The sequence below is a fragment of the Ziziphus jujuba genome, chromosome 6 (assembly GCF_031755915.1).
Source record: "Ziziphus jujuba cultivar Dongzao chromosome 6, ASM3175591v1".
Taxonomy (NCBI): domain Eukaryota; kingdom Viridiplantae; phylum Streptophyta; class Magnoliopsida; order Rosales; family Rhamnaceae; genus Ziziphus; species Ziziphus jujuba.
The window spans coordinates 14,022,613-14,048,826 of NC_083384.1; the positions used below are offsets into that span (position 1 = coordinate 14,022,613).

At 29.9% G+C, this 26,214-nt stretch overlaps 4 protein-coding genes across 7 annotated transcripts; 1 reads left to right on the forward strand and 3 right to left on the reverse strand.

Moving 5' to 3' along the window:
• Nucleotides 1-49: 49 nt before the first annotated feature.
• Nucleotides 50-2,387, forward strand: LOC107430541 (protein HAIKU1). Of its 3 annotated transcripts, none has more exons than XR_007238018.2 (2): nucleotides 50-1,970; nucleotides 2,084-2,387. XR_007238018.2 is itself a non-coding variant. In XM_016041383.4 (2 exons), exon 2 carries the CDS (start codon nucleotides 915-917, stop codon nucleotides 1,890-1,892), a length of 978 nt encoding a protein of 325 aa, XP_015896869.3. In that variant the 5' UTR covers nucleotides 50-615; nucleotides 788-914; the 3' UTR covers nucleotides 1,893-2,387. The 3 variants fall into 3 exon arrangements, 1 of the variants encoding a protein (XP_015896869.3); XR_007238019.2 differs by having other exon boundaries at nucleotides 50-1,947; XM_016041383.4 differs by having other exon boundaries at nucleotides 50-615; nucleotides 788-2,387.
• Nucleotides 2,388-13,925: 11,538 nt separating this feature from the next.
• On the reverse strand, nucleotides 13,926-15,257 carry LOC107430540 (abscisic acid receptor PYR1). The gene has a single exon (XM_016041382.4). It carries the CDS (start codon nucleotides 14,920-14,922, stop codon nucleotides 14,269-14,271), a length of 654 nt encoding a protein of 217 aa, XP_015896868.3. The 5' UTR covers nucleotides 14,923-15,257; the 3' UTR covers nucleotides 13,926-14,268.
• Nucleotides 15,258-19,965: 4,708 nt separating this feature from the next.
• LOC107430533 (uncharacterized) lies at nucleotides 19,966-22,037 on the reverse strand. Its single transcript, XM_016041376.4, has 4 exons — nucleotides 21,932-22,037; nucleotides 21,618-21,782; nucleotides 20,746-20,949; nucleotides 19,966-20,202 (listed from the first exon to the last, which is right to left on the reverse strand). The coding sequence occupies exons 1-4, from the start codon at nucleotides 21,998-22,000 to the stop codon at nucleotides 20,041-20,043; spliced, it is 600 nt and encodes a 199-aa protein (XP_015896862.4). The 5' UTR covers nucleotides 22,001-22,037; the 3' UTR covers nucleotides 19,966-20,040.
• Nucleotides 22,038-22,666: 629 nt separating this feature from the next.
• LOC107430575 (mitochondrial carnitine/acylcarnitine carrier-like protein) lies at nucleotides 22,667-26,167 on the reverse strand. Of its 2 annotated transcripts, XM_016041422.4 has the most exons (4): nucleotides 26,026-26,167; nucleotides 24,960-24,994; nucleotides 23,783-24,199; nucleotides 22,667-23,353 (listed from the first exon to the last, which is right to left on the reverse strand). In XM_016041422.4, the coding sequence occupies exons 3-4, from the start codon at nucleotides 24,187-24,189 to the stop codon at nucleotides 22,873-22,875; spliced, it is 888 nt and encodes a 295-aa protein (XP_015896908.1). In that variant the 5' UTR covers nucleotides 24,190-24,199; nucleotides 24,960-24,994; nucleotides 26,026-26,167; the 3' UTR covers nucleotides 22,667-22,872. The 2 variants fall into 2 exon arrangements, with proteins under 2 accessions (XP_015896908.1, XP_015896909.1); XM_016041423.4 differs by lacking the exon at nucleotides 24,960-24,994.
• Between the last annotated feature and the right edge of the window lie 47 nt (nucleotides 26,168-26,214).

The window sequence follows — 26,214 nt, forward strand, 5'->3', positions numbered from 1 at the left end:
GCACCCACGCTTCAACTCAAAAACAACACAGCCTCTCCGCCAGCCTTGTTTGGTCCTCTTTTTTCATGCCACCTAAATTTCACTCTCAATTTCTTCTTTCACTTCCATTCATTTTCACATTGACCACGGTTTCCCACTTCGCCAATCCCTTTGAGTCTTTGCCCCTTACCTATTACCCATTAGGGCTTACTTCTTCTTCTTCCTTTCATTTCCTTTTTCCTAGTCCTAAGAGAGAAGATCTAGTTGGTACTCTTCTTCTTCTCACTGTTTATTCCCACCTTTTTTTTTGTATTTTTCTTTTTATTTTTTGCTTTGCCTTTTTTTTTTTTTTTTCTTTTGATTTCTGGGTTTATGCTCTTTTTTCCTTGTTGGAGAGAAGAATTTCTAGTTGGGTATTGATAGTTTTCTATGTGGGATTAGATTTTTAGTGGGATTTTGACCAATTTCCTGAAGCTGGTTTTCTGGGTCTTCGTTTTTTTTTTGGGGGAGCAGCTACATGGAGATTCAGGTTTATGGTTTGCTAATGGTGGAGTTTGAGCTTGAGATTTGAGGGTTTTTCTTTGGACCTGATTTCTATCTTGGGGGTTTTCACTTCGGCTGAGCAAAAGGAAAGGGGTATGTCATCTGCGCTTCTTGAATTGTTTTGATTTTGTTGCATTCGTGGTATTGTTACATCGTATGCTGAAGTGGTTTGACTTTATTAAGTGTTTGGGAAAACTCATTATTTGGATTTAGCAGAAGGGTTTTAAATTGGGTCTGAGGTTAAATTTTGAGATTTGGGTTGCAGAGAAAGCGTGCTGGTCTTTGAAGTTGAATTTTGAAGTTCTGGGTATAGTTTTGAAGCTTAACAATGGTTTGACTTTGTGTGACATCGGAAAAAAGTGGTATTTCGAGATCAAATTAAGCCTTTTAAAATGGATAACTCGAAGAATAGGCATAATGATCATTTGGGTGTGAACAAAATGGGAAAAAATATTAGAAAGAGTCCGCTGCATCAACCCAACTTTAACAACAACAACAACAGTAACAACAACAACAACAACAACAATGCTGCCAGGCAACAACCGCAGCCTCAGGTTTACAACATAAGCAAGAATGATTTCCGTAACATTGTCCAGCAGCTCACTGGTTCACCATCACAAGAACCTTTGCCTAGACCCCCACAGAATCCGCCTAAACCTCAGAGTATGCGGTTGCAGAAGATAAGGCCTCCCCCTTTATCACCCATCAACCGGCCGCTTATCCCTCCTCCTGCCCCTGTTCCCGCTCCTGCTCCCGCTCAAGCCCCTCATGCCCCGGCCCCTGTTCCATACAACAATAGCTTAGTTAGGCCTCCTCATTTTGGACAACCACCACCGCAGATGATGCAACCATTGCCATCGGGAGATTCTGGTTGGGCTAATACAGCTGAATCTCCCATTACAGCTTATATGCGATACCTTCAAAGCTCAATGCTGGATCTCACTCCAAGGGGATATACAGGTCAACAACCCTCACCACAGCCGCAGCCACAGGTTCCAGGGCACATTCCAGCTCAACCACTATCTTCTGGTTTACTTCCTAACCCCACAATGCCTCCTGTTCCTCCTCCAAGAATGCCTGGTCCTCCACAAGTGGGTGGCCCTGCCCTTTTCCCGTCACCAACTTCGCAGTTTCTACTGCCATCGCCAACTGGTTACTTGAATTTGTTGTCGCCACGGTCCCCTTATCCGCTACTTTCGCCTGGGATTCAGTTTCCTCCACCACTGACTCCTAATTTTGCCTTTTCACCCATGGCCCAATCAGGGATTTTAGGTCCAGGGCCTCAGCCCCCACCTTCTCCTGGTCTTGTATTTCCTTTATCCCCTTCAGGGTTTTACCCCATCTCAAGTCCAAGATGGAGGGACCAATAGTTGCTGCCATAGTTTTAATGTTTGAGAGCTCGATGCCGACTCAGGAGCTCTTTCTGTATGTGGAATAATCTTCTTCTCGTAAGAGCTGTTAAAAAGAATGTAACATTTATTGATGGTGAAAAAGGTCTTTTTGGTTATTTGTATCTCCATTTCTCATTTCCGCGTTTCCTTTTGTTGACATCCATGTGCAGCTTGTTTTGAATTACTGATTCTGTACTTGGACAAGTTTCACATTAGGCGATATAGTGAAGATCAGACAACTCATCTGGACAATTGGACAGAAGCTGTAAGATTAAAGGAGGTAGGATTACAGACATCAAATATGTAGGCTGTTTATTATAAAATTCTTGTACTTTTACAATGTTTTGGTTTAGATCTTAGTCTGAAGTTATTTTATTCTTCATGTAATTTGCATGTGAAAGAAATTCTAATAGTTAGTTGGTTTCTCTTTTTTGGACCTTATTTTATGCAATGAACCAATTATTTTGTTTGCCACTCGAATGTTGAGATCTAGATGCTATGCTTGTTTAATTGGTGGATGAATTTTGTTATTACAAATGCTCTAATACACTGTAATTAGATATGGTTTATTTGTTCATGTATTTGTATTTTTGGGCATATCAAAATGAAGTGAAAAATCATACAGACAGCAATGAGAAAAAAGGGAAATCAATCGGATAATGTGATGTTTAAGTCCTAGTGGATTTTATGTTTTTCTAGTGAGATTATGGTGGCAGGAGAGAACTTAAAAGTCAATTAAGGTTCCTTTTGATTGAACCAAATAATCTTTTATGTTTTGTTTTAGATATTGTATTTTATAAACAATTTGTAAACAATTTCTTCTCTCAGTATGCTTGGTTGTGTTCTTTGAGTCTTTTCATCTGTTTAGATTAAGCTAAGCATTATGGCGTAAGGATTATGCTAACTAACTGGCTCTGCTAGAATTTGTTCATAGTTGGATGATAGACCTGGAGGAGGTAACTGTGTCTTCTTAATTGTACCTTCAATGAGTTCACTGGAGCTTTAACTGATGTAATTGCTGCGATTGTGTGACTGCTTGTTATTCACTCCTCTTGATTCAATTTATTTTAGTTTCCCTGTTTGTTTTTATTCTTTTCATAATTTTCTACATCATCTTCTCTCAAAATCTTCAGTCAGATTGTGAGAATATCTTTTGATCTTGAACTCTTTCTTCCTTCCAATCCCACAAGAAGATTTTGTGAGATTTCTGTAGTATATTACTTGAATTTTGAAAAGCTCTTAGGTCCAGGCATTGCCTTCAGTTTTTTCACATCCGCCAACTCTTTTACCTTCTTCTCATGTCTTGAAATCGGTATGTAAACCATGAGGTACTAGGTCGTCAGCTATACTTGGTACTGATTTATGGTACAGGTAGAGATAGCTAAACTAGTCATCATGTCTATTTTTTGAATGTTTTATGTCTGTATGGTGTTAACTGCTAAAAGACATTAGGAAGAGATGAATATACTTATTTAGAGGAAGACATGAATATATTTTGAAGTCTGTAAGCCTATGCTTGAAATGAAAGTTATCCTCCATGAAAATGGATTCTACGCTTTTAGTGACAAAGGCTAAACCTTCGTTTTTAGTTTTTAGTACAAAATATAAGGATGTATACTGGTGCATGACTTTCTATCTGATAAAAATCAGAAGAAGCTGAAGAGGGCACATACAAGTAAGTAACCTTGATAAATCTGAAACTTATGTATGGCCCTTACCCACACACACATGCACACATACAAATTGGAGCATAAGACTAATTAGAGATAATAAGGCTTTCTAATCCTAAAACAAGTAGGCAGGAAATGTGACCAATTCTGTATATTATTGTCTATAAAAATGTTTTAGCTGCTAATATGTACATTTGGGATATTCCTGAAGATGTTATATGATAAACCAAGAGAAAATAGAGAATAACTGTGCAGAGATTATTTGTTATGTTAAGATTGCAAATACACACCTTGGACATTCTTAAAGGTGTTAGTACTACTTTGTCATTGGAATAGGCCGGAATGAACTTTTAATAGGTCTTTTGCGTCAAGTACTTCCAGCAAAAAGAAAGAGAAGAAAGTAGATGTACAATGTAGCTCATAATAAACTTGGATAGAAATGGTTGCACTATTTTCTGGATCCATGTTGAGTATGATTTTGCGTCAATTGCAAGTACAAGAGCATTATATTAATTCCAATGTTTTATTATTATTATTGCTGCCTTAAAGTTATAATTCATCTTTCTTTGGGATGTTAAATGGGATATAAGGTGTCTAGATTAAGCAGTTTTATTATTCCTTAACACTGCGATATTAATTAGGGTTTGGTTTTGGTTAATGAAAATTCTACTTGGCTGCAATAATTTGGGTTTGTTGCTTTCCTGTCACCTTCTGCCATTATTAAACTCAAAATCATGCCATTATTAAACTCAAAATCACTCTTTGTTGAAGTAATTGCCTTATTACTGGCTGGGCATTATCATAATTAACTTGAAACTTGGGCATGTGAATTAGGCTTCATGAATATTGTCCACCAGGGTTTTACTTCATTGTTTCCATGTATCATTTGGGACTTTGAAGAGGGCAAAGGTTCGAGGTCCATTATTGTTGGATTGGAGGCTCAATTATACTTGTAGAAATATTAAAACTTACATATGCAGATTGTCTGGTTGTCATGGATGGCTCGAGTTGCAGGGGCACATAAATCTTTACCTCTTTAATATTTTTTATCAATCAAAAAATAGAGAAAAAGTAAAGGCTAACATCAAAATTGCCTCATATAACTTTTTTTTTCATTTTTTTTTTTTGAAAAATACTATATTTATCACAGTTGGATCCTATCAGTGGAGCATATTTATGGCATTCTCGGAGCTATTTGTTCCACCTGTGATAAGCAAATAACAAAAAGTCCTTTTTTTTAAATTATTATTTATTATTTTGGTTTTCAAATCTTCATTTTTATTTTTTATTTTTTATTAAGATTCGATCCAAAAAAACATATTATATTTATTAAGAAGCTTGTAGTGGTTTTGTATTGCCTAATGAAAAACATAATTTAATCTATATAAAATCAAGCCTCTAAAAGCATATTCAATGGTTATATGAATTGCTAAAGTTTTTTTGCCACATCAGTACTATGATCACTTAAAAAAAAAAAAAAAAAATACATTCCAGTGGATTCGTCTGAAAACTTTGTCAAGAAAAAAATTAAAAAAAGAGACTTTATTTTTAAAAGCCTTGGTAGGCAGCATTCCTTGGTAAAAACTTAAAAGCAGTCTTCATAATAATAAAAAATAGTCAAAATTATAATATTTTTTAAAAGAAAAAAATAGATAAATACGTTAATTTTTTTTTTTTTTAAATGAACACATCAATCTTAATGCGAATAATTAAAAACTGATTTTTTAATCGACTGTCTATTAAAAATTTTAATAATATCTTCTTCTTTTTTTTTTTTTTTTTTTTGTGTACGTATACCATATAAAAAACAATTCTTTAAAATTTGATAAATAGCTATTCGAAGCAATTAGAGATGTTTTAAAAAGTGTATGTTTTTAGAGCTGTGGCCGGTTATAAAGGAGAGATGCTAAGGAAATTGATTTAATTATTGTTATTTTGTGTTGGAGGTCAAACTTGTTTTCAGTCAAACAAATTGAATTATTGATGAAAGGTGGTGGCAGGTTTTGAATGCGATTTGATTCCTTTTGACTTGGAAATTTAAAGTATTCTCAGTGTATAAAAGTTTTAGGTGTGTTCGATTCCCATGCTCTAATAACATTTAATAACAATTGAAGTATTACAGAATTATGAATACGAATTAATGTTTTTATATATATATATATATATTGCGCAAAAGTTGATATAATTTCAAGGCTAATAATTAATACTAATCACCTATTCTAAAATTGAGTCTAAGTTCCAACAGGATCATGCTGGTTTAACACGTCTGTTTTCTGCCCTATAACAAGTCAGAACCACAATGCAACTTCCACGTCCAAATTTTGAGTACATATAGGTTTGAATTTTCTGTCGATTTAACTTATTTATACACTTAATTTTCCTTCCACACACCCTAAGAAAAGAAAAAAGAAAAAAAAGTTTTATTAATTTGTCACCGTTACTGTTCACCACTACGGTAGTTGTTAATTGTATTAAAAACTTGGTACATAAATTTGAAGAAAATATCATTTAGACCATTTAAATTTTATTTTAATTATAATTAAATTTTATGTTTTTAAAAAATTATTATTTAGGCTTTCTTTGTTAGTTTGTAGCAATTAATTTTAATAGTTAAATACTATAATTGTATTTTTATAATATTATTAAATCATCACATATAGATTTTTAACACGTAGCCTTTAACTTTAAAAATTTAAAATTAATTGAAAAACTAATAAATAAGTTTATTTTGATAAATATAAACAATTAAAAGGACATTAATGATGATTTTTCTAAAATATAAGATATAATTATAATTATGATAAAATTAAAAAGTATAAATGAAATTTGTTCTAAATTTGGTGATTGCAACAGTATCTTTTGTTTTGTTTTTTTATTTGTTTTTGTGTTTTTGCTATATAGATTATTATTGTTTTTAGTATTTTTAAATAAATATTTAGTAAACATTTAGTAGCTGCATTACTCTTTTTCAAAAGGTTTTAAAATTTATATTTGTAACTATTGATTTGATTTCAAATTTTTAAGAGTAGACTAGTACTATAAATTAGAGGTCGACGTTAGGCCAGTTGCCCCTTTTTTTTTTATAATGTTTTTTGTACACCGAATCGAACTAAACCATTGAAAAATATGAACTCGAACAGAATTAATCATCATTTATTTAGCTCGTTTGGTTTGAGCTTTAGCCCAAAACAATATTATTCTATTATTTTTAAATTTTTTATTATTTTTAATAATTTTAAAAAATTATTATTTTTTAAATAATTTAAATTTAATAATATTAATATCTTAAATTAATAATATCTTTAAAATATCTTAAATTAAATAATTTAAAAATACAGAAACATAATTATATTAAATATATATTTATATATATATTAATCAATTTGATTTGGATTGATTGAGGTTAAAAATTATTTAAATCAAATCGAATCAATTAAATTAAAAATTAATTGAATTGAATTCAAACGAACCAATCCATTGGGTTTGTATCCTTTCCTCTTCCAAATCTATCAAAAGACGTAATATATATATATATATATATATATAATTAAATTCATATTATGTTGATTTGATTGATTTTACCATTATTATTATTATTTTTTTAACCTTCGAAGCCTTTTATTTAAAATTTATTTACCATCGTTTGGATCCTTATATGATTTATTTTTTTTATATAGGATATAAATATTTCATTAATTAATATTAGATTAATTTTTAATCTAAGTTTTTGAAACAATTCAATAATTTATAAAGGAAAACCAAATACTAAAACTGTAAAATTGACTTGATATGAACATAATTTTATGTATATTGGTCATCTTTTTACTATTTTTCTAGATTTTTGTTATCAGCATTTTGTTTAAATCTAGTAAATTATTAAAATTATGAAGGTGTAGAAACTCGATCAACCTCAAACATTTTTTAAAATTTTAAAGCATTCTAAAAGCTAACAAAAAAATATCTTAACATTAGAATTCATTTATATATATACACACCTATATTGAAGGGAATTTCAATAAAACCTTAGAAAGGGGAAATATGGTAAAACCCTTTTTATATTAAATAATATAGTCCATAATTCGTATAACATGATTTATAAAATGAATAACATTATTTATAAAATAAATAGCATTCCAAAATGATAACATTGTTTATAAGTTGGGTAATAAGTTCTATAAATTAAGCAGTATATACTTTTTGTAAATTGATAATATCATCAATAAATTATTGTTTATAAGTTGGGTAATAAATTCTTTTTTTTGGCTCAAATTGGGTAATAAATTCTATGAATTGAGTAATACATACTCTTTATAAATTGATAATATCATCATAAATTAGGTAACTTTTTTTTTTTTTTTTTTTTACTTTTCCAAATTAAGAGATTATATTGTAGCTTGACCCAAGAAGGTTTTTGGGTACTTTCAAAGTTTCTATTTCCAATAAAGATTCAATAGAATAGGAACGCTACAAAAGATAGCGGGCTTGATGTGATGAGCGGCATTTAATTTTAAAAGGACTATTTTTTAAAGTGTTATGTAAAACAAATTAAACTGATCACAGAATTTCAAATTCTTTTTTTTTTTTTTTTGGGATAAATACATAATTTGAAATTCTGGCAATAAATTCACTGTATTACCACATGCCAGTGAGTTGTTCATATATTCTGGATTCTCACTCACCAAGGGTTTTATTTTATTTTGGTCAAAATAGGAGCCAAAGTCCGAAAAGAATTCAAACTGGTTGAGAAGGAGTTGAAGATTATATCCTTTTAAATTTAACTCAACAAGAATTTTACAAAAAGTGTTGGATATGGATAACAAATCTTCACGATTACATGATGGTCTAAGGCTCATTGTGTCTTCCTATATCACAGGCTACACACTAGTATTGAAGATGTAGGGCAATCTGTACTCCAGGCAACAAAGGGACCCACATTATATATAGTTCTACCCCAATAATAATAGAAGGCACCTACTGGAATAACCTTTCTTTATTAATGATCCTCTAAAAAGTATGCATTAAAGGGATCAAGCAGATATATACACTCTAAAAATCAAAGCAATATTTGCAATAAAACATTTAAATTCAAACAAGAAATTCAAAGACATAGAATTATCAATATTAGGGCCCAGCCACTTTCACATTTTGGTCTGACTTAAAAAGAGAGGATTTTTGAGAGAATAGCATGCATATCCACAAAAACACACCAAACAAATGGTGGGATTTAGACTTTGTTTGAGATAATTTTTGTATTCTTTTTCTTTGCATTGTGTTCTTCATCTTTACAATTTATGCTTCTTCAGCATAAGTAGGTCTAAACGTTCTTCTAAAAAACCACCCTAACACTTTCAAAATCTGCCTTTGAATCTTAAAAATCAAAAACTATATTTTAGAAGCCAAGCAAAACAAAATTTTAGATTAGCTTTCCTTGGCCCATGGTAATAATCTTAAATAATGTCAATGTGCCCTTTGCTTGATTTTGGAGACCCTTTGCTTCTAGTTTATTGGTTTTGACTTTCAGCTTTTTCAAATATCTTAAAACTTTTTTAACAAGCCATTTAAATACTTTTAGAAGTTATATTAATAAGTTTAGCTCAATGATAAAATTATTAAAAGTATATATTCAGATGGATTTAAATTTTAATCTAAATGAAAATTTTCAAAATTATATTTGAATATCAAAATCTAAAAATAGCATTTTTTTGAAACCATCTTCAATATAATTTTAATTTAACTTCTGGTTGATCGGTTATAATAAGCTTAAATAACTTCAATTTATCAAAAGAAAAAAACAAAGAAGCTTAAATAACTTCAATCTCCCGTCTATATAGTGAAAATGTCAATGTCCTCTTTGAATTTGATTGGCTTTGGAGGCCCTTTTGCTTCTAGTTGTGGCCACCAATTCCTCCATAAAAAATAACCAATTAAAAACTCGATGAAATGCCCATTAAACGAGGCAAAGATTCTTGCACAACTTATCATTTCTCCTAAAGCTAGTCTTGGTAGCTTCTATACTCACTGCTTATATAAAATATATTTTTTATTCTATTTCATTTTATTTTTGGCTTTGTTTAATTATCAAGTTGGCAACTTGCACCTAATCTAAATCAGCTTTTCGCCTACCAAAAAGGGGTAAGTCGCTGTCTTAGACTTTCTTGTCACCCCGGTAGTGCTCTTCACGTGGTCTGAGACAATCATAAAAGTTCCTTCCAGTTTGTGGTCAAGATTTAAAGTTAGATCCATATCAAGTTGATAAATATATGGATCAATCACATCCGTTGAATCACTATATAAAAGGTTACAGTGCGTAAGAGGTGTTTTCGCAAGTCTCATTTGATACGTATTATTGTTTTCGCATCCACAAGGTCTTTTTCTCTCGAAAATTACAACAATGTTGCTTCACTGTATGTTCTAATATATATATATATATATATATATATGCTTATCCAATACTTTTAAATTTTGGCATTTTTGTGAAATTATATAGAATTATTATTTTTCATATAAAAAAAAAAATACTCTATACAAACTTCTTTACCTATCTTCTACACAATTGAGTTTAGAAGATATCATCATATATAAATATAACAATTATGAAGTAATGAAAATTCATTCAAACTTAATTATTTAAATGTTTAAATAAATTTGTGTTTGAATTAAATAATTAGAACTAGTGAAAAAAAGAAGTTGATAAATAATAGTTTCTGGTGCTTGTTATTTTTTATGGTATATATATATACATAACAAATATTTTTTATTGGTAATCTTTGTGATATATATTTACACGTACATAAAGCCTGAACGGGTCTTAAACTTTTAAGACGTTTGTAGCGTTAAAGGTATGTAGGGACTCTTTTTCCACCTTCGAAGAAAATAGCTAGACCACAAATTTCTTAAGGCTATAAATAGGGAGTCAACATGAAATTGTAATGCAAACAACAGATATTTGTACAAGACAATTAATAATAATGAAAGAAAATCAATATAAAAATAAAGAAAAAGATCAAGCACATATTTATTACTTTAAATTCAGCAGAAGTATGTAGAGCGAAAGAACAAAAAGCTCTAAGCCTAGCCACGTTAATTAGAAAATTAAAAGGATTACAATACTCGGATTATAATTGAAGTGAAACCACATTATTGCTTCGCAGGATGTGTCCTAACGATAACCTTATATATTTGAGGCCTCAACCTTAAGTACTTCACACTACTTTTCCATCCATATTATATAGTATTTATTTATCCATGCACTTAAAAGTTTTATAACTTTAAAAAAGAAACATTAATTTATCTTTAAAGAACAATTTTACATCTTTTATCATAAAGTAAACAAATATTTTAATACATCTCTAAATTAAATTATATAGTAATATGTATATATATATAAATTCGCAGATACATTTCACTCCCCTTATTATTCCCTTATCTTGTAAATCATATTCACTCCCAAAAAAATTGTCACTTCAATCCTAATCGAGGAGACAAAATTTTAAAATGTCCACAACACTAGTACGATTGTAAGATAGAAACATAAATGAGATAAAACCCTCTCTCTATTTGAGCCAAAAAACAAAAAAGAGATAAAACTCTCTCTATATTAAAATACAAATATATAAATCCGTCTCGATCCAAAAATATAATATTCACATTGTGTCTTCCAAAATTCATTTTTTGAAGATTATAAGAACATTGTCATTGAGGAACGTGAATTGGTATGGCAAAAAAATTCACGTCTCTGAATTTAGATATCATAAATTTATAATATATTTTAAAATTATTTTTTTAATAATAATATACAAAAGATTATTTATGATTATTAATTAATTATATATATTTTATTTATTTTTTAAATTGACTATTTTTTTTAAAAAAATTACTTTTAAAAAATTGTTATGATATTTGACAAAGTCTCAATAAGTAGATGATCATTTTAATAGTGTTTTTTTTTTTTTTTTACTATATCAGCTTTACAGGATGTTAAGACAAACCTATTGGAAAATATTTTTTTAAATAATAACTTTTTTAATGTGACAAAAAAAATTAATAATAGAAAAAATCATTGAAAATGCTTTAATATGAAAGCATTACAAATGTTTCAATGTCCATAAAAAAGCATTACAAATTAGAGAAGCTAAGGTAACAAAAGAAATTTAAGGTAACGAAAATATATGTAAGGCATATGTATATATATATATATACATGTACATAGGTAAGGCATTTGAGTTAAAATAATGCTTTAGTATTTCATGTAGAAGAACAAAAATTAACGCACATTTCTTGTACAGAGTGATTATTTTGCATAAAATATGATATATATATTTATGGAAATTAAAAAAGAAAAGAAATAATTACTCCTATTAATCAAAGCATTACAAATCTTTCAATGTCCATAAAAAAAGCATTACAAGTCATTAACCAAAAAAAGCTAAAGTAAAGAAAATATGGAAATATATATATATATATATATATATATGAGGCATTTGAGTGAAAATAGTGCTTTAGTATTTCATGACAAAAATAAAATAAAAATTAGCATATGTTTGATAAACAAAATAATTATTTCGGATGAAATATAATACGTATATATAGAAATTAAAAAAAATATATTTCTATTAATACATTTGATTATTATATTGAATTAGAATCAACATTTAGCATTTACAAATTTTTCAAGAAAATCAAAATTAAAAAAATTAATTAAAAGCAAAACTTAATTTTTATAATTATTTATGTATTTTTAATATATAATAACCAATTTAAATTTAAATATACTTTAAAATATGATAAATATGTTTATTTTTGAAATAAACGGAAAACAATTTCAAACTTTTAAAAACAAAAGATTATTTCTTGAGCTAAAAGAATATATAAAATTTTGTAATAGATATTTTTGGATATTAAAATATATCAAATAAAATAATAGTTAAACTTATAAAATAGAAATATATTTCTATATATATTTCGCATATACTTCAAAAGCTAACATAAAGCAACGTTGTGGCTAAGTTTGAGTCCATCCGATACATACCACTCCTGGCTATGACATCACCTACCATATATTCTTATATATGCGTTTCAATCTAGTTTCCCCAAATATTGAAAGCTCAACCACCAACTTGACATGGAGATGTTGACCGTACCCGTAAAACCTTCTCACTCACCAATCATATTCCATCTCATGAATTTCAATGTCATACTGACCTCTAATCTCTTATGATGGTACTGGCCCACACTGGAATGCACCCCATACTATTTAACTTTGGACGTACTAATAGATTATCATGAAATGGACATGATTGTGATCTGACGGTCCATATTACAAAACAATAAATAAATAAATAAACACTTTTGGTAGATTTTTTAAAAGTGGGGGCCAGTAGGGTTAATCCATTTAGAGAGTAATTTATGATATGATTAACAGGTATTTGTACAATGAACCTAGACGATAATAAATCCTAGCCCCAAAAAAAAAAAAAAAATATATATATATATATATATATATATATACATGATAATTATATATACATGATAATTAAAGGGTGAGCAAAGTCCTACAGCCATAAGCCTTTAACTTTTTGGCAAAAAACTGAAACGAGCCAGTTTTAACCTTAAACTGGGAAAGGAAAGTAGAGCCATAAGGAACTTACCAGAAATAGACTTTGTTTAGTATTTTACTTTTTATTTTTTATTTTTTTTCTTTGGGCTCCCTAGAAATTCCATTGCTTTTACTTGGACCCCCCCAAAAAATTGTTGAACTATCTGCAGAGGGAAAGATTCTATCATCTAGAAATTGTACAGTTAAATCTTACATATTTGGTCATGGTGGTCAATCACTCTCTTATAGTCTCTTTTGTGCGGGTTAATTCAAGGACTCGTCCTATAGCACAAGGACTAGGACTTACTAAAGAAAAATGTCCTTTCCTCTATATAAATTTATTGCATAGTTTCGGGCAGTGTTGCACCAGGGTAGGACTAAATGAATATTACATTACATTAATTTTATAATAAAGTTTATGGTTGTAGTACACCTTCTAAAGCATGTGAATTGATTTGAATGGGGAAAAAAAGCCCCATTCATCGCAAATTGATTCTTAGATTCAAACCAAAAAAAGTCAAAAGCATAGATTCCAATTTTCTTTATACACAGATTTAATGGGGTTGGAAATTTTATTTTATTGATTTTATTTATTTATTTATTTGAAAAAAAGCATTACAAAACTTTGTCAAGAGGGAAAATTTAGGAATTCTTCTTAAGAATTTAAATGAAGTAAAAGGTAATTGAATCGAATTGAAAGAAAAACAATAAATCAAAAAAAAAAAAATATTCACAGCAGAGGAAAAATAATAAAAAAACAACATCAACATCCTCAACTTGATATTCTGTACACGTGCATTGACTGAAATGCCCTCCCACCTTCTACTCACAGTTTCAAACGCTTTATATATATAGGCATCCCAGTCAATCCATGGTAACAAAGGATATGTTGGTGATTTCACAAGTCATGATAAGGTGGAAAAAAAAAAGGATAAAAGAAATTAAGAAGTACTCGCAAAAACAAAAACCCCCCAAAAATAAAATTAAAAAAAAAAGTTTTTTTTTTTTTACACCCCTTTTTTTTTTCTTTTTTTCTTCATTGAATCCGTGTGAGTTTTTTTCTTTTTCTTTTTCCTTTTTTTTTTTTTTCTCAGATCACCTGTGACTTACCGTCACCGTCTCGGGCCTGAGCCTGCCCTTCAGTCACCGATGCGAGCTTTTGGAGATTCAACTTCACGACTGTATCAGCGAACAGACGCGTGTCCTCCTCGGTGTTTCCCTCCGGCACATCCACGACGTACGATTCCAAAACCACTGTCCAGATCCTCCCATCGCGCTGGAACTCATGCACCGTCGTGACGGACCGGTAATTCCTGAGCCTGTGCTCTCCTCCGATGATACTGAAACCGGTGACGTGTCGGTCATCATCGAGTATATCCAATCTCTCCGTGCTCGTCGCGGCCGGTAGACCGGAAATGACATTTACCTCCCTGGTACATCCAACGGTCATCTTAAAACCTTCTTTGACCGTACAGCTCTTGATGAAGTGCTTGTAGGTCTGTGGCTTATCGAACCGTCGGATTACTGACCAGACGGTGTCGAGCGGCGCGTGGATTCGCTGCGCGAGTATGGAAGAGCATTGGCCGCGACCCACTTGGTAGGTGTGGAACTCGGAGACGAAACGCCTCAACTCGTCGAACTCGTCCTGAGTCAACCCGGGTGGGGCCGACATAAGGTGGTGTTGGGTAGGGTTGGTTTCTTCTTCGGTGTCTTGCTCGGCCACTGAGCTCTCGCCTTTCTCCATCGACTAAGAATTTAGAGAGAAAGAGAGAGAAGAAGGGAGAGAGAGAGAGAGACAGTGAGAGAGAGAGAGAGCGAAGAAGTGAAGTTTATTTTTGTTTATAAGAGATGGGAATTTGCAGGAATGGTGAGGGGTAAAATGGGGAATTGACGAGGGGTTTTGTGAATTGCAATGGGGCGTTTTTGGAATTGTATAATTAAAGGGTAATGGGAATATAAAAATGGTGTTTAAGAGAATGTTGGAAACGTGTCAACTTGGTGATGAGACAGATGGGTTCTGGCTCACTGGCTTCTGCATTGCTTGCTTGACAGATCAACCTACCTGGCTTTTAAGCTCTAAGCCGAGCCCATTTCTATTTTACTCTTTTTTTGAAAAAAATAAATAAAAATTTATACATATATATATATATATATATTTGTATTAATTTATATTCTTTTGCCAAGAACAAAATCATTTTATTTTAATATTTTATTAGATATTCTTTTAAGTATATTAACTCTGTCCTAGAAGAATATTATTTGAAATTATTGGTTTGAGGTTCTCATAATTATGTTTGTATGTAATAAACTACATTACAAAAAGTTAATACATGACACCACTTAAGTTATTTGAATCAATTCTCTAAAAAATAAACAAATTTATTTGAACCAATAACTTGACTGATTTTATTAATAATATTCAATTGGTGAATCCAAATTATTTTGGATAATAAAACAATTTATTACTCTTATTAAATTTTTTTAATAATGCATGGAATCTTCCAATGTGTTTTACGACAAGAACCAAGAAAACACAAACGCTAACTTCATTTAATTTTCCTTCTAAATCGTTATAAGGACTTTTATTTTTTGGTATAACCAATTTAGATAGAACTTTTACCTGTAAAATTTTTCATAATAAATCATTTTAATCAAAATTCAACAAGAGCGGTTAGGAAGTGAATGCAAGCCATTATTCCTGCCCTTATTAATTAAAATGATTAAGAATTTAATTAGTACCTGGCTTAAAGTCAAACCTAGGTATACAATTAAACTGATAATGAAACCATTTCGTCTCTCAACCTGCCTATCCCTGCGCGTGCATATTTACATATTAATTCAATTGCTTGGCATATACACCAACCAAAGATAGCTATCGGCTAATGGAACTGTGTGTCGTTTTCAGAAGATTACTTGAACCGTACATGTCTGAATTGGTTTTATTATAAATGGGAGATTTGATCCAAGACTAAAAGATCAATTTTCATATAACGATAATATTAACAGCTCTCCATATACAGAATAAATCCTACGTGATATCCAGCCTAATCGTAGAGTTCCATCTAATCATACTTCTTTAGGGATCAACCAAAAATAAAAATAAAAAAATGTTTAACAAATAGTATAAAAAGGAACAAAATTTTCATTTCCATTACATGCATGCTTAACAAATTTCCTAAGCCAAAAATTAAAAAAAAAAAAAAAAACTTAGCTACTATCGTTAGTGTTAATAATATTCTAATGCTATAAATTTTATAGATCATATACATAATAAATTTCACTATAATAAATTATTAAAATTGATTCTATCATTAATCTTCAAACGCAACCATTGATAATTGATTTATGATCCTATAAAATAGAAGCAAAAAAAAAAATAAAATTTGATAACAATGCTTAATGAACACACTGCACTATAATTCTCTCTCTCACAGATTAGTGGTGATCTCATAGGTATGTATTTTTATTAATTTGCCTTATCAATAAAGTCTCAGCTTTTTAAAAACTAAAATCACATACAAGTCCACATAACTTATTCATCAATTTTAACACAAATACAAATAAAAATAAAATATAGATAAACCAAATGGGCTTTTAAAAAGAGTTTATTTTCAAATTCAATGGGATAATTGAAATATTATAAAGAGTATGTGTCCAAAAATTCTACTACATAAATTGATAAATAAGTTAATCCCATTAATGATACAAATAAACCTATAAATAAATTATTAATTATAGTTAGTTCACATAATATATATCTAACAATTATAGCCAACTCATAAAAAAAATGAAACAAGACGTCTAACCAAGCTTGAAGTTTTTCACTTTCTAATTAAGGATCTATATCTTTTTTTTTTTTGGTAAATAGAATTAAGGATCTATATCGATCTTTGGTCATGTGCCACATAATATATATCCAACAATTATAGTCAACTCATGAAAAAATGAAAAAAGAAGTCTAACCAAGCTTGAAGTTTTTAACTTTCTAATTAGGCATCAATATCGATCTCTAGTTTTTTGCCAAAATATATATATTTTTTAACCTTTTATACAAACATTTTCAGATTGTGCACTTGTAAAATTGACAAATAAGCTCACTTGAGTACCTTTAAGTTTTAATTTTTGATGGTTTTCTGAATACATTTATATATATAACTAGGAAATCGATACTGATGGAGCTACCAATCATGACTTGGGATTAAAAACGACGTTAGTTATATGTAGTGCACGTTATTGATTTAGTGAGGACCACAATGCCATATTATTTTCCAAAGATCGTTGAGATATTTTGTATATGGCTAAATTCTTATAGCTTTTAATCAAACAATTAAAGAAAACTGTATGATATGTCTAAAATTGACAATACGATCGATTTTTATTTTTAAATTTATGCTAAGGACTACGACCTCTTTGATTTTAGGCACTTGTCATCATTAGTAGTTAGTAACAACCTGGACCCGAAAAATTGATTTTTTTATTTTATTAATGTGATCTGCAGAAATCAAATAAATATTTTGACAAGATAATTATAATTTATAAACATATATCAAATAAATATCTTATTAACTGTGGTTGCATACTTAGATTATATATTCATCTAACAGTAGAAAAGAAACTTGTCTTTTTTGAAGGTTTTGTTTTATATTTTATTTTTGAAATTATGAGTTTGTGTGGAGAATGTAGTTCCACATCGGTTCATGTTAGCTACTCTTATAAAGAAATAATAATTTAATTTTTTTTTTGTCTGCACTACAAGATTAGTTCCAGGACACTAGCAAATTATAAGATAAGTGGTAGGGTCGTATACCGATGGAGCAATTCAATTGTAATACTTTTATTTTATAATATTTAATTAATTTGTTCTTCATCTTTCTGTCCACCTGTTAGCTTTGGACTTAAACTCCGTTTTTTTTTATTTATTTCTTTTTCCTTTTTTTAGTGTTTTGTTTGATTTGTATTTTATTTTTTTTTATAAGAAACCTAATCAAACAAAATACAACATATATTTTTAATATATATATATATATATATAGTTTTTCAAAGAAAAAGGGAGGGGGAAAAAAAAAAAAAGTAAGTAGCGGGTCCACCATATCTTATCTATTTTTTCAAACAAGTATTTATAGTATATATCTTTGTATCCAAATAAATATAATACACTTTGTTTGATTAATATAATATTTATATAATACATTTTGTATGCATGCTTTTTTATTTGTTTGTGATTTAAATATTTATCAAATTTATTTACTAAATGACATGATCAATAATATAATAATATTTAATTAATTTTTTATTCACTTATCTATTTAAAAATTTATTTATTTATATTTTAATTGTATAAATATGTTAAGTAATAAAATATTTACATACGTTTAAAAAAATAATATTCATATTATATTTAGATACGTTATGATATTTTGGTATCTATAATATATAATATATGTATATATATATATATTAATTTTAAGTTTTGAAACTCTTCCCAAATATATTTTAAGTTTTAATTAAAACTCTTTGCAAAATTATTTTTTTTTTTGAAAATTTATAAACTACTATTTAATTTTCACCCAAAAAAAAAAAAAAAACTCTGCATTCATGTCAAAACTAGTATATGGCTGACTGTAATATATGTTTTGTTTTGTATTTTTGTTTTTATTTTTATTTTTTTTTGCTTTTATTTATTTATTTATTTTTAATATATTTACATATACACATATTCATATAGTGTATTTGCACTTTCTTCTGAGACAAAAAGTAAAAAGTTAAAGCTTGCGTGGTTGCCTCCAAGAAAAAAGAAGAAAAAATTTAAAGCTCCACCTCATTTGAAGGCTAATCCAGCTAAGCAAACCATTCTTTTTTAATACATGCATATCCATAACTTCATAAATATGTATTAAATTTCTATACTCATCTAAATTCTCAAGTTGACCATTTAGCAAATCCTCATTATAGTTGAAATGGTCAAGTTATTTATTTTTATATATATTTCCCAAAAACAAACAAAGCCAATACACTTTCATATGGAAAAGGAACATCCAACTATATATGGCCTTGTTAGTCATCACCATGCCAATGACTTCTTGCTATCCCTCACTTATGTTCAATTTGTTATAATTATTATTATTTTTTTCTTTTTATGGGTTTGTGGTTCTTGTCCTTATACCTTTTTTCTTGATTATGGAACAAAAAGTGGTAAAGAGGACCTAGCTTGGATTGGTGGAAAATTGATTAGTACCATGTCCCATTATTTAAGTCATGTTGTAGGAGCTAATGTTTTTTAGTACCCTAAATTTGTGTTTAATATTCATGATTTGATTCTCACCAATAAGTCTTCAAAATTATTAAATTTTGGTGGTGGAATACGAATAAACTTAATTGGCTTGGCTTATAGAGACGAGTCGAGCCACACAAGAGTAATTTCTTGAATTATTAATTTTTTACTAGTACATAAGATAATGAAATTAAAATAAAGTTTTTTGTGACTGAATGATCTGGGGATAGCTGTTCTGATTAATAATTGCCGATTTAAAAATTATAATTATTCGAATCTAGAACAGGAACTTCCTGTCTGCTTGCAATTTATGTGTTCATATTTGACTCACAAAGCAATGAAAAAAATAATTCCCACAAGCATGGCATAATCAATTGAAGAGTAGGCTAGAAGCTAATTTAGAAGCTATAGTGTACAGCATGACAACCATATATTAGCATTTATATATGTTTTATTTTGGTAGCCAAAAAAAAAAAAAAAAAGAAAAAAAGAGAAAAGAATAGAAAAGAAGCTTATTAAGTGAGTAGCTAGAAGCTTAAACTCAAAATTTAGAAAAGACAACAAAATAAAATAAAATAGTGGCGGATATTTTTAGCAGCCCAATAGTTTCAAATGTGGCCAAGCAGGAGGGGTTTTCTTGATCTTCCCTCTTTTGTTAGACTTATCGTCCTTATAATTTGGTCTATTCTTTCTAAGTTGCAGTTTTGGAGGACTTGGATGCGTCCGTTTTTGTTGTTCTCTATTTGAATCTTCCTGCAGAAAATAACAAATAATAATAATAATAATAATAATAATCTTTATATATGATGAAAATTTGCAAAAGAGTGTCAAGGTGATGTGAACTGAAATTAACCTATGGCTAGCTAGTGGCAAAGTTGATGAGAGAATAACTTGCTCCCAAAGAAAAACTCAATTTATATATATATATAAAAAGATGTACAGAAACAAAGCAATAAGTAGTTCTATCGTCATCAACCACTATCTTTTAAGGATTCTTGAACACATACAACAAAATCCCATTGTACCTTTGGTGATCTCACATAAAATTAACGCCATCTAAACAATATTGTTACTTTTCGTTTTGATTATATATATATATATATATAATTTAAACAAAACAGTATTATGTATTGGAGGAAAATTGTCTGAAACTCTTTGAATAAATTAGTAGTAATGCAAATATATTGTTTTTAGATTCGCAATTTGCAATTCTACAATAGATATTGATGATGACAAAGGAAAGAAAAGTAACACTGCAAATAAGATTATTAGTGAGTCGAAGTATAATTATTTTACCTGAATTTCAAGCGTAGTGGTGAAATGGGTTTGGGATGAAATTGGTCTGTAATTAGATCTTCCAGAAATGGGAGTGCTAAAAGTTGGGAATGTGGAAGAGGATTCTCTTTTAGAACCTTGACTTGAAGTTTCCCCAGATGTAAGTGTAGAAGAAGTGCCTGGTGAGGTTCGTGAAGTGCTACTCGATCCCACGTCCAAGAATAGCTGAATTAAACAGTACCACAAACAATTATAATAAAAATCATACAAGAAATCAGAGCCACTGCTACATATCTTATAAACTTTGTTTCAATACTGGAGAAAGTGAAAGCAGCAAATGCAATATGTATGATTTTTTATTTTATTTTTTGTGTGTACATATTAATGCAGGAAAGTTTGAATCTTAATTTATCAGACTAATTTAGACAAGCCATTGTAGCATTTTAATAGGTATGTCAAGCAAAATTTGAGACTTTTTCGATCCCCGTTATGTATAAGTAGTTTATCCAAATTGTCGAAACTAAGCATGAATTGCATTTTAATTTTGTTTTCTAGAGCTTTTCTTCCACTTAGATGTACTCAAAAAGCTGAAAATTCTACCAGGTTTTGTTGTCATGTTCAAATTACCATTAAATCCAAAAAATTAAGGCCAAAAAAAAAAAAAAAAAAAAACCCCAAAGTTAGCACATGTATAACATATATCAAACATACAACATACAGACATATATAGTTTTGTAAATTTTGCCATTATTTTCTAAGATTTAGAGTGTTATTTTTTCCTTTTTGGAACTTTAATTAATTTAGAGGAGTACTTTACATAATCAAAATTATATATTAAAAAAACAAAAAAAAAAAAAAAAAGCGAAGAAGAATTTTAGATAAGGTTTTTTCACCTGAGAAAGCCTTTGTTCAATAGAAGCAACACGATCCAACAAAGACCCTTTATAGCAAGCCTCTTTCAGTGCCAAATCCATTGGCATGCAATTCCTCTCAACTTCTGCTGAACTGTTCCGGCCGCACCATTTTTGAAAATTTTGTTTTCTCTCCAAATATTTCATCTTTAAAAGTTAAAAAAAAGGAAAAAAAAAAAAAAAAAACCAATCACCATGAGAAAGAGTTAAAAGGAAATTATAAAAATATACATATACAACATAAAGCTAATTCCATCATCCAAAAATATACGAGGTAAGAAAACAAATTGACCCACAATGAAATCTAAATGATCCAATCTAGAAGCAAGAGGCATGGAGGACTTTGAGTGTTTTGCATTATCCATTTGTCTCCCAGTAGGTTTGATTTGATTGATAATCAGGTCTCTGCAATATTAATTAATTTCTTCGGTATTTTGTCGAGATTTTAGCTCTGAAACAGTTATTCATTCCCCTCCTTTTTTGTTTAGCATATTCAGTAGCCCCTCACAAGTCAAGCGGTAGTTCGTTACATCAAGTGGTGGGTATTTTGGTAAATTGATGGAGGCCCAAAACCCACATTATCCAAATTTATCTTACTCACTCAAAGACCCCTATGTTTAAATCCTTTTTTAACTATTATCATTTTTTGGAACTATAATATTTGAGCATTCCTTTCAAAACTTGTTCTATATCAAATGAAATTGATTTAGTTGATATATCATTTACAATCAAATTTTGAAAATCATGGATTCAAGACAATATATATATATATATATATATATTTGCTCATTCCTCTTAAAACTAGTACCATACCTATCAAATGTTTCTCAATTGACCTCAATCATATGAAAAATTAATCCACAAACTGCTGTTGGGTTATAGACCTGAAATTTCTTGTATATCAAGAAGAAATTAATTTAATTGCTATATATATATATATATAGTAATACAATTTAATGTTAATAGAGGTTTCATTTTAATGTGATTATTGACAATCTTAATTCAAATGTCTCTCATTAATAATTCCTCTATCTAAATAGTCCATCTATTTGATTATGCTGGCTCTACATAATTCTTATAAACATTCATTTAAACGGTATGTATATAGAAGTATATATGGGATCGTTTGGCAAGCGAAAAAATAAAATAAAATAAAAAAATAAAAAATAAAAAATTGCAACAACCAAACCCTTCACCCAATAACAAACAAACTAGCGCCTACAAAAAACGACCAAAATCATCCCAGATAAGACCTGGTGATTTCGTATGCCAAGAAACAAGCTGCATTTGATGGAATGCTTCGAACCATTGCTGGTGCAAACCCCTTGTAGAGACCTCTGATTCCTTCAGCCGCACGTATCTTCCGAAAAGCATCGATGGAGCCGGAGAACTTGGGATTTCTATAATCATCAATCTGAATAACACTCTTTACCACATCAGTAGGGTAGACAAAGAGCCAAGAAAATGCTCCACTTAGTCCTCCAGCCAATATCAAAGAGCCTGGTCCAAGTTGTGAAGTGTCTCGGCCGCCTGCCATGTATTGCTTCACTGCCTCATACCCACCAAACATTGCAGCGTTGCCTGGTACTTCTCTTGCAATGGTTGGAATCAATCCCTTGAAGAGACCTCTCATCCCCAATTCTGATCTCATTGTATGTTTTATCACATCCCTTGATCCTTCATACTTCACTGCCAGTACCGCATTTGGGGCTTGCAGCCTAGTTGACAAAATCTAATTAGTGGATTTTGATCGTTTAGCCTGTTTGGGTTGCTGGATTAAACTGGATTGGACTTAATTAAACTATTTAAAGGTTCAAATTCGAAAAAAATTTAAAGTAGTTTAGTGTAACTGAATATCGTCCAGTATGTAAAAAAAACATAAAAAAGATACAAGAATAGACAAAGAATATAATTCTCATTCACGCCTTGCAGTCTAGTTAACAAATTTAGTTAGCAAATTTTGATCATTAAGCTTGTGTGGAATGCTGAATTAAATTGAATTGGATTGAATTGAACTATTTTAGTTTTATTTTTTTAAAAGACTATTTTAAATATGGTTTGAAAAAAACAAAAATAGTACAGTCTAATACAATGCAATCTAGTATGTAAAAACAAAAACAAGACTTGACAAAGAAGTAAATTCTGACCTGCATTTGATCAATTCAGAAGGGCAGGTAATGAAGGAAATGGCAAGGCCGGCACCAGCACCACAAATGGTCTGTTGGGTGATGGACAAGGGTACACCAGGTTCAGACCTTAAAAGAGCCTCCATTTGTCCCTTGGCAGCGAAGAGGATGGCGCTGGTGGCGGCCACGGTGGCGAATGGGGCTCCCATGCCATTGTACAAACCTCTGAGGCCATCTGTGGCTACTAGTTTCTTGACAGCATGGATTGAACCAGAATACTTGGTGGCGGTGGTGGTGGTGGATTGGCCTGGAGATGGAATAGATTGGCTTTGGAGTTGGACCTTGATGGTATCAAATGGGTGCCCACATATTAACTGTGCTGCTCCTCCAGCAGTCCCTGAAGCTAGGTCCTTGGCTAAGTCACCCATCCGTCACACACTGCAAAAACACCAAAAAAAAAAAAAAAAAAAAAAAAAAAAAAAGAAGAAGAAAGAAAAGAAAATACATAAAATGAGAAGACCCTTTTCATTATGTATATGTAAGATGTACATACAAATCATGTTGATATTTTCTCTAATTTTGCAGATATGGGGATAGTTTAGCAAATATACAGGGACTTCATATAATAAATAGTATGGAATAAGGGGAATTGAAAGGAGGTGATTATTAGTTTCAGGAGCAATAACTTAATTAACTTTATGTATTCAAACTCCAAAATTAAAGTTCGGGGACTTTATTATGATGCTAAAGGCTTAGCTACGAATTTGTGTTTTGGGGCTTTAGGCCTCCATTTTATTTTATTATTTTGAAAAAAAATATGAGTTTGATGCAGAAATTGAAAAAAGAACAGAAAAGAACAAAAAAAACAAAAAAACAAAAAAAACAAAAAAACAAAAAAACAAAAAAAAAAAAACAAAAAAAACAAAACAAAAACAGAGCATTTTAGCACTGAGAAAAGGAACAATGGTCAGCAACTAGCATTATCCAGACCTTTAAAAAGCATTTTCTTCTTAACCAGTCGAGCATCTGGAGGCTGATCAAATATTTTGAAACCGATAAGGCTGGTCATATTATATCATACATGTAGCATTGTTTTAATTTAATGTATGCAACTAGAAATTTGTAATCAATTTAAAAATTTTAAGGGGCTGTATTTGACAGTTATAATGTCAAATAAAAATCAAAAAGTTAATCTTACCTTGACGTTCGAGACTACATAAACTTTGCAAAAATCTGCTTAAAAGAGGGAAAGAGCAAAAAACAAAAAAAAAAAAAAGAAAAAAAACAAACCAAAAAAAAAAAGAAAAAAAAACGTAAGAAATAATCGGTAAACTTATAGCTTTTGATGGTAAAAAAAGGGTATTCAATTCATACACTGTCATTGATCTGTTTTGTTTATTTTTATTAGTCTTGAAATTGGAATAACAATGCCCCATTGCGATATAGAATTTTTCTTTAAGACCAAAGAAAATAAGTTGATATTATGTAAGACACAAATCGTCTACCAAATTGATAAGTCATTTTTTTTTTTTTTTTTTTTTTGGTTTGGAAAAAAGTGCCTAGAGAGTTACTTAAGCAGATTTTCTAATTTGATTGTTCTGGAGTTGTATATTAGGACTTTAGTTTTATGAAAAAATTTATTCTCTTGTCCAAAAACATAAAATTACCACTTCATATTATTGAAAGCTCATTTTATTCTTCATGATATAGTTTATTTTAGATTAATCAAAATCTTTTTTTCTTTTCTTTCCAATGATGCCAATATGGCCTGGCCCCATCAGGAATCCCATTCTGCATAAGAAGTAGGCTAGTTCCCATTCTGGTTGTTTTGAAAACAACTTGATAATGAGCAGAACTAGAAAACATTTTCATTCTCTTATTTATTTTCCTGGAAAATATCATGCCTAATTCAAAATCTCATTTGGGAGATTAAGAATTGAGAGGGATTTCATCTTATTTATGCCACTTTTTCCTTCCAATATTCCCAAATGAAAGTGTAGCTTCCATTCATATAATTTATTCAAACACATTTCAACCCATCTATGTACATAGGAAACTAACCAAATACTGAAATCTAACAACAATTTCATGCTACCAAGTTCTTATTTTTCCAAACATTCAAAATGAAAGAAAAAAAAAAAAATTCTTATCTTCATGGCTTTATATATAAAATAGAATGAAGAAAGAAAAACAAAAAAATATGTGAAACAAAAAACGAAAAAAAGATTAAAAAAAAAAAAGAAAAAAAAATTGAAATTGTTTACCTTGACGCTAGAGAAATGGGTGAAAGGGAAAGAAAAATTGTGTTGAAGGCTTTGAATCTCAAAAACAAGAGGTGAAATTGGAGGGAACCCCAAAAACACCCACAGAAGAGAAAAATAAATAACAAAGGCTTGAGAAATTGGGGCTCACTTCCTTCAACAGGTGTTTATTGTTATAACGGTTACATTTTT

Coding starts and splice junctions, on each gene's coding strand:
- LOC107430533 (XM_016041376.4), bottom strand. CDS start 22,000: ATGGATAATGCAAAACACTCAAAGTCCTCCATGCCTCTTGCTTCTAGA. Junction 21,783..21,931: donor TGGATCATTTAGATTTCATT/GTGGGTCAATTT, acceptor TAACTTTTAAAG/ATGAAATATTTGGAGAGAAA. Junction 20,203..20,745: donor CCACTACGCTTGAAATTCAG/GTAAAATAATTA, acceptor TATTTTCTGCAG/GAAGATTCAAATAGAGAACA.
- LOC107430541 (XM_016041383.4), top strand. CDS start 915: ATGGATAACTCGAAGAATAGGCATAATGATCATTTGGGTGTGAACAAA.
- LOC107430540 (XM_016041382.4), bottom strand. CDS start 14,922: ATGGAGAAAGGCGAGAGCTCAGTGGCCGAGCAAGACACCGAAGAAGAA.
- LOC107430575 (XM_016041423.4), bottom strand. CDS start 24,189: ATGGGTGACTTAGCCAAGGACCTAGCTTCAGGGACTGCTGGAGGAGCA. Junction 23,354..23,782: donor TCTGAATTGATCAAATGCAG/GTCAGAATTTAC, acceptor TTTGTCAACTAG/GCTGCAAGCCCCAAATGCGG.